This window comes from Passer domesticus, chromosome 19 (assembly GCF_036417665.1).
Source record: "Passer domesticus isolate bPasDom1 chromosome 19, bPasDom1.hap1, whole genome shotgun sequence".
In the NCBI taxonomy this organism is placed as follows: Eukaryota; Metazoa; Chordata; class Aves; order Passeriformes; family Passeridae; genus Passer; species Passer domesticus.
Window position 1 is genome coordinate 10,040,250 of NC_087492.1, and position 18,776 is coordinate 10,059,025.

Below are 18,776 nucleotides of genomic sequence, written 5' to 3' on the forward strand. Positions count from 1 at the left end.
ACACAGCTTTGTATTTCACACTGGCAGGTGGCTGCTCGGCTCGCTCGAGAGGGCAGCGAGGGCTCCGTGTTGAGGCAGGGCTGCTTCCCACACGGAGTGGGACTGCACGGCTGCCCTTGGTGTTATGAATAAAAAGTTATCGATTTTATTTTTAGGTTGCAGAGTTAAAACAAATTGGACCAGTGCTGTTAAGTTCGCTTCAGTGTTAAGAGTTCTTCTTCAATTACCTGTTAATGGTTGGTGATTAACCATTGTCCCCCTGATGCTTGCCAGGGACCCTGCAGGTACCAGGAGAATGGGAGTTACATCAGAGCTGGTATGCAGATGAGAAATGCATTGCAACCAGATTTTGCAGTTTTCCAGGAAAAACCCTAAAAATTATGAGCCAACATAGAACTAAGTGACCTAGGTGATGTCTAAGGATGGGAGCGTAGTCCCGTACCTGCTTGGATCCTTTTTGCTTCTCACCCTAACCTCAAAAGATACTGATTAAAGAGATGCCCCGGGGTGTTAGACCAAAAAACAGGAATCTGCTACTCTCCCGTGAGGACGGAATCCCCAGCTCTGCCTGCAGACCAGTGGACAAAGCTGCATCACCCTCCTCCTCTGTGCCACGCCTGGGAGCAGCGGTGGCGTGGGCGCGACCCGTTGATTTCTCCCCACCTGAGCTGATTCTTCTTAATAAAGGCATTAAAAAAGGAGAAAGGTCTCCTGCTCATTTATTTCACTCGGTGACCGCCGCAGCCGGCCCTGCCGCCGCTGTGGGGACGGGGCTGCCCTTGGCTGGGATCTCGGCTTGGCTTTGGGATGGCGCCGGGCCGACCTGTGGGTTTGTGCCTGGGTGTTTTAGTTTTGATTGTCGGAGGCTGGGTCTAAGCCCGCATTGGGGTCTGGGGGTGTGTTTGGATTTAGGCCTAGGTCGGGGTGTCGGTTTGGGAGTGAGTTTGGGCCGGGCCTGGCTGTAAGCTCAGCCGTAGCTCAGGGACTCTCCCCTCAGAGCGCGGCGTGGCCCCTTTAAGAGAAGCGCGCCGCGGCCGCGCGCATGCGCGCAGGGGAGGCGCCGAGCCGGCATGGCGGCGGCCTGAGGGCAGCGATGGCGGCGCTGGCGCGGCGCCCGCTCTGCCGGGCCTTGTGCGTGCCGGCACGGCCGCCCAGCTCCCGCCAGCTGCGGGAGGCCGACGAGGCTGCCCCGGTGTTCCAGTACGCGGGGAAGGCGGCCCGGCGCAAGGACCGCGTGTTCGTGTGGGGCTTCAGCTACTCGGGCGCCCTGGGCATCCCCAGCTTCGTGAAGCCGGACGCGGGCTGGAAGAAGCCGCGGCGCATCCAAACCACGCCGTACCGCCTGGAGACGGAGGAGAAGGTGGGCCCGGGCCGGTGTCTGCCCGGCCTCCGCAGCCTGGTCAGGGCTGAGCACGGCCGAGAACGGCATTACTGGATCGGCTTAAAGGCTTTGCCGTGATTCAGTGCTTTTTGTCGATATAGTGGTATTGCTTGGGATGGTGACTGTTTTAACTGCAGCAGCATATAGCTTAGTAAATACGCGTTTGTAATTTTGTCAGAGGCGTTAGAGAGCCAGGGTGAAATAGAAGCGTTTGCCGGGTAGAATGGGCCTCTTCAGTGGCTGCTCCCGCCTGACGAACGGGAAGCTTGTGTTGGAGCTTGTGTTGGAAATCACGTTATTCTTCTGCCTGCGTGTTTCACTCTCGAGCAGAGGAGGCCAGAGCGTTCACAGAATATCTTGCGTTGAAGCGACTCAGAGGGATCGGGGTGTCGAGCTGCTGCCCTGCCAGGACAGCGCAGCGATCCCACCCGCACTGAGTGTCCGAGCCCTCCCTGGGGCCGGGGCCATTCCCTGGGGAGCCTGGTCAGTGCCCGAGCCCCCTCTGGGGGCTGAACCTTCTCCTGAAATCCAGAGTAAACCCCCCTGGCACGGCTGCCTGCGGGTCCTGTCGCTGGTCCCTCGGGAGGAGCTGCGGATCCCAGTGGGATCTGACCTCCGTCTCCATTTCTCCCTTCTGAGCACCAAGTGGCCACAGTTGCTCCTCATGTGGCTCTTATGCTGGGCCTTTTTTGTCAAAAGGATAAAACACATTGTTCTCTTAATAGCTCTGTATCTTTCTTTTTTTAGTTTTTATAATTCATTTTAATCTGCTGATGCAGATCAGCAAGTAGGTCTTTCTGTGGTGTTGATGGGGCCAAGATAATGTAGAAATAAAGATGTATGCAGACAAAACCAAAACTTTTAAGGCAGAATGGTTGGGCCTGAGTTTTCACCATTGTGCTTATCACAGAAGACTGATAATTTTTGGAAGACCATGCATGCCATGGATTTGAGCTCCATGTGAATGTAGCTTAATGAAGAATGAGTGCTGATGAACAAGTAGCCTGGAGTGAAATTTGCTTTTCTAAGGCAGTTTCTAACTGGATGGTGTGGGTTTTGTCTGCCTTCAAAGATAACCTCTGCTGCCTGTGGTTATGGATTCACACTGCTGGCTTCGAATACCAGGGACATCACCAAAGTGTGGGGCACGGGGCTCAACAAGGACTCCCAGCTTGGATTCCAGAGGAGCAGAAGAGATCAAAGTAAGGATTTAAGTGTTTTAAAGACTTACAGGGTGACACTGCAGTATGCCTGTGGTACAGGAATCTCCATGTGTTTGGAGCTGTGAAAAACATCAGGAGGCTTTGATGCAGTCCCAGGCTGTGCTTTATATTTTTAAAGAGATCTTTTTTTCTGAAATTTATCTGTGTTTTTGTGTGCTTTGTAATTGGTCAGCGTGTGCCTCTGTTCTGTACACTGCACTTCATTATTTCATCTGGATTGGAATGTAGTTGTTCATTCTGCAGAGTGTGATGTTGGTTAATTTGTGGCTTTGAATCTATAGTTTGACAGAAGGCTCAGTGTAGTTAATAAAATCATTTTGGCAGGATGCTGTGCTTACTTCTGTCTTTGCACTTTAAAAACTAAAGTCCTTTAGTCCTTCTTCCCTCCCTGGTTAGAGTTTTTTTTATACAGTCTGTGGGGTTTTTGTGAAGCTGTAGGGTTTGTTTTAAAATTACTTCAGTAGGTTGCATTTTGAAGGAAAAACTTGTTTTTTAGTAATTTTGTCTTACACCAGGCTCTCCAACTCATTTAAGAAGGCAATTTCTGTGCAGAACATTGCCACCTACCACTGAAGACAGGAAAACCACAAACTTTCCTCATAGAATGGTTTGCTGCATAGACATTCCTTCATAAACAGTTCAGGAAAATCACAATAAAAGCAGTTTTTGTCATTATGATGTATAAGAGTGTAGCCCATCAAGGTGGGGTGTGTATGATACGGGCAGAAGATTAAACTTGGTGGAGAAGCAAAAGAAAATTGCAGCTACAGTGCAGCATGGTGAGGTTTGCAGTGGTGCTGTGGGGTGCACTGGGTAGTTCTGCAAGTGTGTGCACACACAGCAAGTGCATGCTTGAACAGCAGCTGCAAAATGCAGGGGCTGCAGAAGCTTCTGCTCACTTCTGCCTTTAAAGGTTTCAGCTCCTGCTGGGCCTTCTGTACATTCTGATGTCTTAGGAGTGTCTTGCAATTACCTTGTTTTTCACCTGACCTGGAAGTTATCTTTGTCAGAGAATCCAGAAATAGGTTAAATAGTTCTGCAGTTCAAGCCCTGCTAAGTAAGAGAGTGTGTTTGGCAAGATCAGTTGAAAATGTGGTGAGGATCAGTGGGATTGCTGCTGCTTCATGTTTAATGTCCCACCAGGCAAGCTTTCCTTTGGGATGTGTTGCTCATTGCTGTTTTACAGACTGACTTTGGTGCCTGCTGCTTCCAACGCTGTGTTGCTGTAGATGCTTCAATGCCAAGGGAATTTGCAGCCTTCTGACTTTTAGATGGTTGCATCTAAACTACTGATATTTCACACTCACCCCCTGTTCCTTACCCACCTCATTGCCTCTTTTCTCCACATCCCCTCAGCTATCAGTGGTGGTTATTACAGATCCCAGTGGCATGTGTCTTTCTGCTGGAGGGAACAGAGAGAGGAAAAGGTTGTTTTGCTTTGTGACTTCCAGGTGTTTCTAGACAGAGAGTTGGTTGTGTTTGAATTCCTGCTCTATTGCATGGCAGATGCCACCATTGGCAAGCTGCCTGTTGTGCTGCCTGTCCTCACATCCAGTAGAGTCTTATTGAAAAAGACCTTGTGTAGATTTTTAAAATTTAATTAAAAAAAAAACTAGATTTTTTTTCGTTTTTGTTTGTTTGGGTTTATTGTTGTTGGTGTTTTTTTTTAGTTTTATTTTTATCGAAGGCAGTGAGAACCAGTAAAGCACTGCTGCCTGTGTGCAATATTGCTTTGGGTCCTCCAGGATTTGATTTCACTTATTACAGTAACTTTGATATCAAGGCTTTTTATCTTTTTATCATCTCCTCTTAACTATTTCCCTAGTATTGATTTACAGTTTGCTGTTCTTCCCCCCCCTCTCCCAGTTGACTGTAATTGATTCTGTGTTTTTCAAGTTGCTAAACCTTTTTAAAGTGCAGCATGTCATTTTTCATAAACGTTAGATGTCTTATTCCCTATGGGCCTAGCTAGTTTTTCTTGCATTCCTTATTTCTGAAAATGCCTGTAATCTACTTTAAGATGTTTTTGTTTACCTTTCGTGATACATTTTTGTGATTGTTGCTGTTGTACCTTGTTGCAATATCCCCAGTTGCACAGAATGTTTGTGCATGGTATTAAGCTTTAGTAATCCAGCTGTATTCACTGAAGTGGTTGAACATGTGGGTGAAAGCCTCAGTTTTACAGTTCTGTCACCTGAAACCTTAATAACAGTCACTGTCTAGTTATGGTGGACTTTGTTTAGGCAGTGATTGGCTTCAGCTATCTCCATAGCTTTTACCTTCCCTCTGTGATAAATCCCTGTCAGCCTCTTTGGTTGGTGTCTTGGCTTTCCAAAGTGTATCTGCTTTTATAACAAAGCAGAAATGAGTGTGTGAATGTACAACAGGATCAGCAAATATATGTTGAATTTACTTTGTGGAAGGTACTGATTTAAAATTGTTCTCTTTTCCTTAAGCCAAGGGCTATGAGTATGTCTTGGAACCATCTCCAATTCCATTACCACTGGAGAAACCACAGCAAACTCGAGTCTTGCAAGTGTCCTGTGGGAGAGCCCATTCCCTGGTCCTGACAGACAGTGAAGGAGGTACAGTGTTGCTGGTGCTGGTGATGTCTGTGGGTGCTTGGCTATCCTTTTACTAAAAGCTTGACAAAAATTGTCTTCTGTCCTTTAGAACTATATCCCAGGTGGGCTGTTTGCACTGTAAATGGGATGCAGGCAGCTGTTGGCCTTTGTGGGATTGCTTCTGTGAGGGAAAGCTGTGAGCCTCACTTGGCTCAAGTTGTAAATGTGTTGGGAGCTTTTTACTAGAGGATTTGTTTCTATGACCCCAGGCCTGGTGAGTGCAGCCTCTTTGTCTTGTTCACTCAGATGTGTTTTTGAATGCAGATTTGGGGTGACTATGCCAGTACCCCTGTGTTACTTCCCCTTTAAGCCCCAGAGTGCTGTGTTTATAAAATCAATTAATTAATTACTAGTCCTTTATAGAGAAGATCCTGTTTGTGAATTGTCCCTTCACATCTCTGGGAGCTCTCTGGTCCAGTGGCTTCAGTGCTGCACCAAGTGATCCAGTGCAGCTTCTTAGGGGGTGAGCTGGTTGTTTCATTGATTCCCTCTCCTGTGGGAATGCTGATCTGTTTGTGAGTGTCTCTGACAGTGGCAGAATGAGCTAGGCAATTCCCCACTGTGACAGACAGTGGGCTCCAGGTACTGCTGCTGTGCCTGAAACAACACTGCTGGGTGTTACTGGTGAAAATTGATTCAGTCAATTTCATTCAAATGGACTTTGAAAAAAGCTTATGCCAATTTTTACATTGCTGTGCTCTACCTTTCAGACTTAGAACTGTGTGAAAATGTTTTGAAGACCTGAAAAGAGGCTTTCAGGGGATTGGGCAGTAATAAAACTAGTGTGTTTTATTATTGTTTTTCAGTTTTCACAATGGGAAACAATTCTTATGGACAGTGTGGCCGGAAGGTTGTTGAAGATGAAATTTACAGGTGAGAATTCAAAGATCCTGAACTTTCTTATTGTTGGAAACAACTCTGCAGAAAAACCTGAAGGTGGAAAAGGTCTGTTAGTATAAGCATGCCAATTAAGATTAAGGAGTCTGAGAATAGGCTTTTGTCCTGCAGGCATCATACAAACAGCCTGACTTTGAATCCACGCTGGGCACTAGCACTGTACTGACAACATTCACAAGAGACAAAAGAATATCAGCATGGGACAGTTCTTGCAGGGCATAGTGAGAGAACCCAGCCTTCATAAATTGCTTGAGGTGATTGGTGTTAGTCGTTGGCCTTTCTCCCATTAGGTGCTCAGAGTACGTGTGCTGTTGCAGAGGATGTTAGAAGTGCCATTTAATTATGAAAGAGGCATCCTCTTGTTAAGTCTGCTGTAACTGCCCTTTGAGTCTGTAGTGCTTTTCCTTCATTAGGTTTTTTGTGGGTTGCACCCACATAGGTTCAGAGTGCTCTGTATGATAGAGTAAGTGAATAGTGGGAATATGCCGAGTTTCTGATTCCCTAGTAGGACCAAACATTGCACTGTCTGTGATCCACAACACTTGGTCTGTAAGGTTTGAGAAAATAGCTGTAATTAGCTAGCTTTTGTTAGTCTTGATACTGGAAGTCAGTCATTGAGTTGTTGATGATCCCTGGTATTGTGAAAAAATGACAGGGATGTTAGCCCTGCACTGTGCTCTGGGATATCTGGTTTATCTCTAGCTAAGTGTAGTGTTTATTTGGGTACTGCAGTATTATGTAGTGTCTCTGCTCATTCTAGACTAGGGACTGTCTTTGAGAGTTGCCCCTACCCCCAGTCACAAGAGCTTATATTTTAAAAATTGCAGTTCTTAACTTCTTAAATAAAAGAATGCAGTTATGTTCCTTCTTAGTGCAGATGAAACTACATGCAAACAAAATTTCTCTACTTGTGGTAATAAAATGGCTTTCAGTAGAGGCAGGTTTACCTTTGTGTTTTTTTGCAGTCTTCTGAAATCCTCTGTGTTGCCTTTTCTCTTCTTGGTGGTTGTTTGGTGTCCAGTGGAAGCCATCTCATTCATCAGCTGAAGGAGTTTGACAGCAGAGTTGTCCAGGTGAGAGAATCATCTGAGCTCAGTCCTGAGAAAGGATTGGGAACCATCTGAACCAGGCTCAGAGCATGGCAGTCACTGGCTCAAAGCTGAGTTGAAGCCAGTAACAAGTGTGGTACCCCAGGGATCTGGGGTCCAGTCCTGTTCACATTTTCCACTGATGATCTGGGTCACAGAGTGTTCCCTCAGCAGATAGCAGATGACCTAAAACTCTGAGGAGTGGCTGATAAAGCAGAGGGTGGTGCTGCCATCCAGAGGCTGGAGAAATAGGCCTATGTGAACCTCATCAAGTCCAGCAGTGGAAATGGCCAAGTCCTGTTGCTGGTGAAGAGCAATTTCAGACACCACCATGGGCTGGGTGACTGGGAGGCAGCTGTGTGGGAAAGGCCCTAGGGTACACCAGGCTGACCATGACCCAGGAATGTTCCTTGCTCTAGAGGAGGCTAAAGATACCCTGGGCTGCATTAGGAGTGTTACCTGCACGTCCAGGAGATGATTCTTCTTTTCTACTCAGCCACACTCAGAGTACTGTGTCTACTTCTGGGCTATCCACTCCACCCCTCTTTTCCTGTTGTCATTTCTTGTTCCCTTTTCTCACTTTTATATTGCTTAGGAGTTTAAATTTTGTCTTTGCCTTTCCAGAAATGAGCTGTGAAACTATCCACTTAGACTAGCCAGCACTAGGTCAGGCTCCTAGGAGAGCAAGGGACTGCAGGGCAGCAGAAACCTGCCATGGCTCCAGTATTCCCAGGCACAGGAGCAGTTTGTTGGTCTGTCTGTGCCCCTGTAGCCATAGAAGGGCAGATATTGCTCCCATTCCAAGGAAGGGTCATTCCTGCACACCCACCTGATGAGACTGTGCTGTGGTTCATCCTAAAACTGGTTTGAGTTAGGCTTATAAAACTTCTGTTTGGACTTTTCATGTTTTTTGGTTTTTTTTTTTTTTTGTTTTGTTTTTTTTGTTTGTTTTTTTTTTTTTTTTTTTTTTTGTTTTTTTTTTTGTTTTTTTTTTTTTTTTCGGGGGGGTTGGATACTTGGTACCTGTTTGTACTTGGATAACAGCAGAGATGTGCTTAATACTGGTAGTTGCTCTCTTAACTTGTTGACTAAATGCCTTTAATCTTTGTTTAATTTTTAATATCTGCTTTTGAATGGCTTTTTCCTTGGCTTTAATTCGTGCCAAGCCTGTGGCAGCCACGATGGCTAGTTCAACATAAATGTAGATTTGAGAGCAACTGTGTGCCTTGAGCACTTACATGGCAAAGAATCCATAGCAGTTTGTAGCTGGCATCAAGAATGATGTGGTTAGCAACTTGTGAAGGGAGAGCTCATTTACTCTTTGCTACTTTTATTGTTGTACTGCTGAATCGAGCTTTCTTTCCTTGTTTTGGATCTTAGAACAATTCAACTGCACCATCACTTTCCATAAAGAAAAATCTGTTGTTTTCTGTGTTGTGTCTTGTGGTTCTTCGCCTTCCCTTTCTCGAGAGCCATGTGATCAGGAGAAAAAGGTCAAAATCTGAGCTGATGGACATCACAGAGGTTCATTGCTCAATTTGTCTGTCAGTAATGCTTCCCTAAATCATGTCTGAACATGTAACCTTTCCTGACTGACTTCTTGTTTGTGTGCAGGTTGTGTGTGGGCAGGACCACAGTCTGTTTAGAACCAAGAAAGGTACAGTCTATGCTTGTGGATGGGGAGCTGATGGACAAACAGGTAGGAACTCAGCTCAGCTTGCTTTTTAGGGCATTGATGAATATAGCAACTGTCCTCGTTGAGAAGTTGTGATATGTATTTGTCATGTATGTGTGGACAGAAAAGGGCTGCTGGTGTTTCCAGTTGTGTGTAGATGTTTTCAGTACTCTTGTGTAACCAAACAGACAATCCAGTTCATTTTTTTGAGGGCCTTTAGGATGCTGCCCTGGCAATCCAAGCATGCAATTGGAGGAGAGTGTATCAGCTGTTTAAAGCTTCTGAGGGGATGTGGAAGTGACAGGGACATCTTTGCTCTTCAGTGTGGTGGCAGCTTTGCCTTCCTGATTCTTGTTTTGGGGTCTGTTCTGCTCTTTTGAACTGACAAGTGGTTTGGTAGCTGTGGCATGTTTTAGCATGAGATCCTTGGGCAGGCCCTTTTTGTGGTGGCTTTTGCTACAGAGAACTTCCTCCTCACAGTCATTTCCACTGTTTATTTGTTTTGCTGCTCCCAAAGCTGAGTTCTTCCCATGATTCTTTTGTGCCAAATATAACATAACTCAGCTGTCATCTACATTCTGGTCTCTTTTCCAGGCAGAAAGTTGTTGTGTAAAGTGTTTGCTTCCAAGCCTCTTTTGCCATTTCCCCTGCTGTTTTCTAACTGATTGCAGTGTGCTATCACTCATGGCTCTCCTTGCAGAAGACAGGATGCAGCCAGTTTGTGAAACTTCATTCCTGTTGGGATACCTGCCTGGCTGGGTTATTGTTCTTCAAACACTTTGGTCCATGCAGACAAGAGATATGAGATTCTTCAGGGTGTGATTTTATGAAGTTGTGTACTCCAGAGAGGTGGCTTTGGCTAGGGGAAGTGGTGTTTGCTTGTGTCTGCTTGTCTGTTGTATCTGGTGGACAGGAAGCAGTATGGACAGAAAGATTTATTTCAGAGGAAGGATGATTTTGTTACAGCATGACAAAAATGGTCCTATGCAAGCATTAAAAGTGTGTCTGGAAAAAAAATTCTTCATAATCTCTACTTTTTTTCCTTTCAGGTCTTGGACACTATAACATCACCAGTGTTCCTACAAAGCTGCGTGGTGACATTGCTGGAGTAAACATTGTCCAGGTCTCTTCCTATGGGGACTGTTGTCTGGCTGTTTCAGATGAAGGAGATGTCTTTGGTTGGGGAAATTCAGAATACTTGCAGTTGGCTTCTGTCACAGAAACCACACAGGTCAGTTGACCCTGAGGGTGTGTTTTTATGTTTTTCAGTTGAGCTGCTGGGCACAGAGTTGAAAATGTTTCTCCCTGTTCTGGATTCTTTTGATAGCAGAAACAAACACCACTAGCAGGCTGCTTTTACATAAGCTTACAAAACCAGCCTGTGTGACATGTTTGTGTAGCTTTAGGGGCAGTATATTTCCCCACTTTGATAGGCAGAGGTTTGTGTCACCTCACCCCAGCTTGTTAGCCTAAGAACTCTGTATTTTTTTTCTCCATCTTATGGACTTTGCACCCAGTTGAGACCCAGCTCAAGTGCTTTTGCTAATTTCAGGACAGGAATTAGTTTTTTGGCTGGCTAATAATCTAGGATTTCAAGTGATCCTACTTTGAGCATAGTGCTGATCTAGATGGCCCTTGGAAGTCCCCTGCAGTCAGCCTTGTGTGCTCATGGATTTGTCATGGACATCCTTAGTGGGTTTATAACTGAGTCCTAAACAAATTTCAGTGTCTCACAGATAAAAAGGTTTTTTGAGCAAACTTACATGGGGCGTTGGTAGAGTGCAATCTTCACACTAGGCATTGTACTACTGAGGTAATTAGGCTGTTGGTCTCATGTTACAGCTATTTTAGGAGATGGAGTCGGGAAACTAATCAATAATCAAGCTACTCTTGGCAGAAGGCTAAGAGCAAACAATTTTATTAGAATAGCTTTAACAAAATTTTAGAAAGCTTTGTTTCCTGTGCCTCTCCTGGTGTAACCTTAGTGTAGGGCCAAATGCTGAGACCCATAAGGCCTGAGGACAACAATCAGGTTATGCAGTGTAGCAGTTTTCCTGCCTGGGTGTGTGAAGGACGTCTGTGGCATCTGAAATGGATGAATGGCACATTTTCCAAAAATGAGAGTCTTAGCTAAAATATAGATGCAGTCCAAAGTGTAGAATGGCAGAACTATGAGATCAAAGATTGCTCTTTACATACATCAAGCTGTGTATGTATGTTGTGTTGGACTGTACCAATAAGTACCATTTTCTTTAAGTAATTTTTCCCTGGTATGTTAAAAAATGCCACTGCAGACTGAATTTTAGTGATCTAATCCAGTGTGAAGATTTGAAGACATGCTCACCTATTGACTTCCCCATTGTGTCTGACTTTAAAAGCCAGGGATAGGAAGCAGTTATTAGTCATTCTCAGCCTTGTTGCCATCCATGTAAGCTTTCTAGTAGGTAACTTTTTCCACCTTGTTCTCACCTAATGAATGTCATGTAGATTTTTTCTTAATTTGGGGACTTGCACTCATTTTATTATTCAGGCAATAAAGGTTGTATCAGGAATCCAGTGTATGTAAGCCCTAACCAGAACTGGAGAACAAGTTAAAATGTATGTCTAGTTTGCAGTTTACCTTGTCTCTAACAGCTCTTCTGCAATCTTGTACAGGTGAATGTTCCCAGGCATTTGCCATTCAAGATTGGGAAGGTGAAGGAGGCTGCCTGTGGAGGGACTGGCAACATTGTGCTAACAGGTGAGTTCATTTCCAGAACCATTCACTCTGGTGTAGGGCTGCACTGTAGGTGGATTGTAACATTATGAAACAAGTATCTTGTGTTCTGGAAACAGGGGAATACTGTATGTTGTGAGGAGAACTGGGAGACTGAGAAACATGATTTAAGGATGTACTAGAGGAGTTGTTTTCACTCGTGCAGAGCACTGCTCTGGTGTGTGCTGTTGTGAGTGCTGCAGACTGGAGCAAGAGCATGGCAGCTGTTTGCTCTTCTGCTGGCTTGCTGGTCATGCTGATATGGCCTATAATGAGGATGGATATAGGGAGGAAGTAAGGCAACACTTGAGGGAAAGTAGAGCCCTTCAGACTCCACATGAATCTGACATGTTTATAAATAATGAACTAGGATGGAAAGAAGAGAGTTCTGAGAACAGTGGAACTGTGCAGCAGGTCCTTAGTGACTGTTCTTTGGACTGTCAGTGTCTGGGCAGCATAGCTGGAGCGTTGCTGCATGAAGGAATGAGCAAGGGGATTGTGTTATTTTCTTGAAGGATGATCTCCATGAAGATGTTCATATTTATAATGGGGGTATTGTGATGACCAGAGCTTCTAATATGATGGGACCAGAGCTAGCTGACATAGAAATTGACTCTTTCTTGCACTGTGCAAGTGTTGCCTTTCCCAGGCACCCAGCTTAAGGCAGAATGGCAGGCAGTGACTTCCAATCTGGGCGTGCATCAAAGAGGAAAGCCATGATAATAAACTCTCAACCTCTGTCCCATCAGTCAGTATTTTATCCAGCTCACTCTTGTGTTGGCATTATTTCCCCATGAAAGTTCTGCCTAGGGGGCTTGATTTGCTTGCACAGCTTAGGAAAAGATTGAGACGTTTGGATGGAAATGCATTATTTACAGATTTTAAATAATCAAAAAGTGTTCGACTGAGTTGGAAGACAGGAAACTCTCCTTTGGTTCTGATTAACTTTTGGTTATGGCATGAATTTCACAAGCACAGACTTTCTTACAGAATGTGTTCTTATTGTAATACAGAAGAAGGAAATGTTTTTGTCTGGGGATATGGAATTCTTGGGAAAGGACCAAACCTAATAGAGACAGCAGTGCCAGAGATGATCCCACCCAGCCTCTTTGGCTGGTCAGACTTCAGTCCAGACACCCGTGTTGCTCACGTTCGCTGTGGCCTCAGCCAGTTTGCAGCCCTTACAAGTAAGTTTCTCATCCTGCTCTCATGGAGAGGTCATGTTGCTGTGTTATTGACAGAAGAAAAAAAAAAAACAAAAAAAACCAAAACCCCAAACCAGAACAAATCCAAAACAAAAAAAGCCCCACACCCAAAAAAATACACCCATCTTTCTTGAACCTGAAGGCACACTGGAATGCAGCAGCAGGGAGCCAGACAGCACATTTACAGGTGTCAGCATGGTTCCTGGCATATGTTTTGTACTAACTTATGCTTTAATCAAGGAAGTGTTATTTGTCTTAACACAAAAACTTTTCTCATACACGAAATTCAGAAGATTTTTTCACTTTCCTCTATAGAATGAGTCAGTCTGCTGCACTTTAGCAGTTTGGAAAATTAATGTGACGAATGAACAAACTAAAACAGAGTCTAAATGAAGCTAGATATCAGAGTTTCCTGGCATTTCTGGCCAACTGAGTTAGCAGCCTGAGGTGGCCAGATCCAAGCATTTAATTTGCAAATGTTGTGATGCTGTGCTCTGTGCACCTTGTGTGGGTTCCCAGCCTTCGAAGGGTTTGAAATTTGAAAGTCATTTAACATCAGGCAGCAGTTTCAGAGATCCAGCTAGCAGCAGGAAAAAATGCCAGGGCTGAGTCCTTTGGGAGAAGCAGTGTGTGTGACACTGTCAGTTTGTTTGCAGAGTGCTTGTAAGTGGGCTCCCCTTGGTATTCAGAATGAGTTAGAAACAGTGTTCTGATTAAATTGTTAATCATACATAAAAATTGTATTATAGATTGTGTTTTGGTTGTTTCTGCTGTGCAGCTGATCCAAACACTTCTGAGATCTGTTTTCCTGGGGAGCTCAAAACTCTTCAGCTCTGTTGAACACCAATTTTTGCCTTTCCCTAGCTGTCATTAGAAGGTCACTTCCTTCAGACAGTCAAATAAGCAGTCTCCAGGTGATGGCTTGGGACAGATCTCACTGCCTTGGTTACTGCATTTGCTCTGGTGGTAGCTGATATAGATCAACTGCAGTTGTCTAACTTTCAGCAAAAATTATTCACTTCACTAAAGATTCCCTGGAATTTCTGCTGCTGCGCTCTTCCTTCAAATGAAATTCCAAAGCAGGTGATGTAAGGGGGAAAACAAAGACTTGTGCACAGAACTTGTTTCTTTTACTGCTCATTAGGCATAATTTTCTCCAAACACAAGTGCATTTACATTGAAGTAAATCTGGTCTGCTTGTATAACCCTGTGTACTCCCAGAAGCACTGTAGCCACGTTTGCCAGCATCACAAATAGAATTCTTCCTTTTTAATGACTCTGTTCTTTTCTATTTTTTTTTCTCTTGTGTAGACAGAGGAGAACTGTTTGTGTGGGGGAAGAATCTAAGAGGGTGCCTGGGAACTGGAAGAATGGAAGACCAGTATTTCCCATGGAGAGTAAGGATGGTGTATTAAGGCCAAGAGTATATTCTTTGGCTAGTTTTTGTTATCCTGAGGGCAAGGATCATCATTTGCTGTGTGGTTTTGTTGAGTAATTCTGAAAGGAGTGGAAGGCTGAGATGACTGTAGAAGTGCTTTGTTTTCCAGAGGTCCTTGTGGAGCCTGGGAATGGAGATATTCAGTAAATGTTTTAGTCTGCTATGCCAGTAATGATTTTGAATCCTAAAACAGCATCTGGTGCTATGCCACCACATCTGAACAGTTTTTGTCTCCTTCCTGTCCACCATCATCTGCTTGCTACCCTTCCTGCCTCTTCCTTCCCCTTCTAACCTGCTCTTCTATTTGTATGTGCTGCAAGGAAAACCATCAGTATTGGTCATCTGTCCAAATCATTACTCACCTAAATTAGGTGAACATTTTGGTCTGTAGTGGCTGCAGGTCCACATAGTGGTGGGCTGCCTTCCCATCTGTGGGTCACTGGAGTGACTGTCAGGTTATCCAGAAGATCCTTCCTCACCTGTGTTCATAGCTGTCTCACAGTGCTTCCAGTTCCACTGCTTCCTCCCAGATGGCTCTGAGAGCCAGACTCAGTGGATGTAGAGGAGTCTTTGGTTCTGGAGTTCAGCATGCAGCAGATGCTCCTGGTCTCCATGAAAGCCAAGTAGGAGATGAGGGAGGCAATCAGTTGGACCACCCTAGAGTCCCTGTCTGTGTGTCTGAACTTGCTGTAAATGTGTTTCTGTAGTATGCTTTCTTCTTTGTTTAAAAATGAACAAAACCAGACCAGCTCTGGAAGATTTGCCTAAAATCACAGTGCTGTGGCTGGAATTTCTGAATTCATTTCCCCAGATGTGGACACTGGGGGTTATACTCTTTCAGACAGCCAGCTCCTGTCTGACTGCTGTGGCAGTGTGCCAGGATCCTTGTCTGTGACCTCCTGCCCTAGAACTAGCTGCTGTCCTCTCTCTTGGCTCTGAGGAAAAACTTGCCTTTTTAGACTCTGCTTTCCTCAAGGCTGAAGTCAGTTTTAAGTGACTGATAAGTGACTAATAAGCTTCAGGAGTGAGGAGCTGGTCTCTTAGCATCAAAGCACAAACTGCCTTAGGCTGAGTTGAGCCTTTGCCTTGTTCCAGTCCTTGCTGATGAAAGAGGCAAATCCCTGTGGTGCTTGGGCACACCTTCCCACTGTCCAGATTATGCTCTGTTCAGTCATGCTGCTTCTGCTGCTGAACAGATGGGCTGAGGCTCCAATCTCCTCACTGTCTGATAGGAGCCTGCTCTTCTTTCTGCTTCCAAAGCTTTATGTGCTTCTGTGAAGGAAAGAGGAGTATTTCACAGCTCAGTGCACAAGCCTGCCTGGTGCTGAATCTTGCTCTTTCTGTGTTTCCTAGCTGGCACTTGCATTGGTACAAATCCCTGTGAAACTGGGTGCATGTTGAGTGGAAGGAGGATGAGAAATAGGAAATGCCAGGTGTGAAGTAGCAGCTTGATAACAGCCCACTCTCCTGTGTTTCATGCAGGTGACTGTTCCTGGTGAGGTGGTGGATGTGGCCTGTGGAGTTGATCACATGGTAAGCATGGTCAGGTCTTTCACCTAGGGATGCTGCTGGCTCTCAGCACTGCACCAGCGCCGTGCAGGGACTTGTGACAAGCTTCTTGGAAAGGAAAACTCATTTTATGAAACCAAGTGACTGTGAGCAGAGACAGCCATACCAGTGTCTGGGTGTGTTCTCATCCCTGCATCACTGGAGTGCTCTGGCCTGGCTGCAGGAAGGAAGCACGTTCCCTGAGGAGTGTGGAAATGGCTCCTTCCTGATGAGCTCCCAGAGGATCTGAGGCCCAGCCTCAAGCTGCTGAGCCCCTCTGTGCCTGAAGATGAAGAGCATCTCCCTTAAGGAAGAGTGGCATGGGATGAGATCTTCAGCACAGGACATTGATATATGGACATTTCCTGTCACCAGCTCTGGAGTGTCAGCGTTGGGCAGAGCCAAACTATTTCTCAAGGGAAAAGTTGGGTGTTTTTTAATTACTATTATGTGGAAGAGAGGTCATGCTAGGTCTTGAAGCCCAGCACAGCTGTCCTGGGTGGCCACCCTCAGCTGCACTGTGCTCAGGCTGTTGTCCTGTGCAGAAACTGGATGCACAGCCCTTGCCTGGAGGCAGGATGTGTCTCTGGGCTGTTGGAGGCTTTCTGTGTTAGTGCTAAAGACTGAACACCAAAGGAACACATTCAGAGTGAGAACCTGTGTGCAGGGTAAGTACTGTCAAATAAGACAGCAGGCTCTCTGTGCTGCAGGAGGACAGATGGATGGTGACAGTAGCCAGTGTATCTTATTGAGGGGGGCTGGAAACAAAGCCCCTGATCAGCTGCCTGCAAAATCAGTGCTCAGGCATGGATGTGAGCAGTGCTCACTGCCCCTCAGGTATCTTCTATCCTTTTGCTGATCACACATCACCATCTTTGATTTTTTTTTTATTTCCTACACCCTTTCTGTTTGCAGAGGTATGGCTCTCAGTTGCACTTAGCTGGGGATTTCAGGGATGCCTAGCAGGGGAAAGAGTCTCAATGGGTAAGAAGTAAAAACTTCATTACTTGGTGCCTTTATAGCAGTAAGGTGATAGAGATGGGATGCAGCAGCTGTATGTTTCTGTGTTTCTCACTTACCCAATCTCACACCCAGTGTGGGAAACTCTCCTGTGAAACACTCCAAACATCAGGCAGAGTTGTGTCTTTTCTCTCTGTGTGGGATACTTCTAGTGTGCAAACTATTTTGGTGGAATCCAAGCTTGTAGGTTTTTAATAAAGTGATTATAAAATCTTTATCAGTAGTAATAGGAATGTTCTTGAGCATGATCTGCTCATGCATTGGTTGGATCTGCATTTGAACTGCAGCATTTTGGTTCAGTTATGTGACAGGAAACCACTTCTGTCAGCTGAGCCAGCTGCATACCTGCAGGATTTACAGTGTTGTAGTCAGCATTGCAGCCATGGCCCCATGGCACACCACACCTATTGGCTTCATTAGATGGAATTCTGTACCAAAACTCGCTGTGTACACTTTACCTTGATTAAATGAGTTTTGAAGGGTTTGCATAAAATACAGGAAAGGTGAACCAAAGGACATGGAAATAGAGACACATCTCTTGAGTTGTTGTTGATGTTCCTGTGTAACAGGCATTGCTGGGTGGGTGAGGCAGAACAGAAAGCTGCTATGAAAGTGGCAGACCTTCACTACTCTGAACTCCCATTTGGTTGGCTTTAATTTATGCCTGATTCCATGTGCAGCTTGGGCAACTTGCAGTGTCCAAGCATGTCTTGTTGGCCTCATGGGAGTAGGTTTGTCCTTTCAACTTGAGGAGGCTTATTGAACCATGGAAAACACGTACAAAAACTGGTTAGAAAGGTGATACAAACAATTCCTGTCATGGATGTTGCTGTTGAGGTGGGCTGCTCAGTGCTGGGCTCTCAGCTGCTCATTCCCAGCTGATTCCAAATGCACCTTGGGGCTGGCCCTTGTGAAAAGCTGGGTTCAGTCCTTGTGTTGCATTCTTGCTGTACAAGAAATTGCAAATTCTTTGTCTTGATGAGATGCCAGTGAGATCTTCAGCCCTAAATAGAGGTGTTGTATGGCTTAGTGCAGTGGGGTATTTGTGCCTTCCTTATGTGCTTGTGGGCATTCTCAGACTTTGCTTGGTGGAAATGAGGTTACATGTTTTGGTTACAGTGTGGAGGAAGTGTTTTTGTCTTAGCCAGGTGCCCCCCAACCTGCTCTGTCATCCCTCCCCCATCAGCAGCACAAGGAGAGAGAATCTGAAGGAAAACTGGGGTTGGAACAAGGACAGGGGACCTGTTACCATCATGGGCACAGCAGACTCACACTGGGGAGATTATTGCCAATGAAGTAGAGCAGGGTAAAGAGGAATTATGTATGTCTGAATAGAAGTCAAACAGTGCTTTTCCCACACATCTCCCCTCTTCCCAGGCTCAGCCCTGCTCAGCCCTACTTCCTTCATCTCCTCTGCTGACCCTTGTATTTGTTGTCTGTCACAGATTCTTACTCCTTTCTTCTGGCTGCTGCTGTGGAGCAGTTTTTCCCCTTTCTAAAATACAGTTCTTTGAGAGCTGCTCCTGCTGTTGCTGATGGCTCAGAGTTAGCTCAGAAAATGAAAACACCCTCTTCCCTGCCACACCTGTTGTCTGTTGAAGGCAGATCCAGCCTGTGTGGGTTATGCTCCTGCAGGATCAGGAGCCCAGCTGTGCTGGGGTGGCTTCAGGTCACTGCCATTGTGAGCTGCAAAGCAACTTTGCATCATTTTGTCCTTCAAAGTATGGCAAAGTAGACAGCCCAAAATATACCAGCATCCCTAAATATACCTGCAGTGAGGGAGTGTATGGGCCAAGGATGCACAGGGGGAACAGCTCAAATTAGAACTAGAATAACCTACTTGACTTGGCATTGATTACACAAGTGATGTGCCCTCAGATCAGCACTGGGCTGGTGTGTTTGGCTTAAAATAGCCCAGAAGG

General features: G+C 45.3%; 1 protein-coding gene across 1 annotated transcript; it reads left to right on the top strand.

The window, feature by feature from the left end:
• Nucleotides 1-1,052: 1,052 nt before the first annotated feature.
• RCC1L (RCC1 like) lies at nucleotides 1,053-17,071 on the top strand. Its single transcript, XM_064394351.1, has 11 exons — nucleotides 1,053-1,360; nucleotides 2,454-2,583; nucleotides 5,061-5,189; nucleotides 6,035-6,101; nucleotides 7,147-7,198; nucleotides 8,828-8,912; nucleotides 9,938-10,119; nucleotides 11,544-11,628; nucleotides 12,657-12,830; nucleotides 14,160-14,245; nucleotides 15,769-17,071. The coding sequence occupies exons 1-11, from the start codon at nucleotides 1,094-1,096 to the stop codon at nucleotides 15,844-15,846; spliced, it is 1,335 nt and encodes a 444-aa protein (XP_064250421.1). The 5' UTR covers nucleotides 1,053-1,093; the 3' UTR covers nucleotides 15,847-17,071.
• The last annotated feature ends 1,705 nt before the right edge of the window (nucleotides 17,072-18,776 follow it).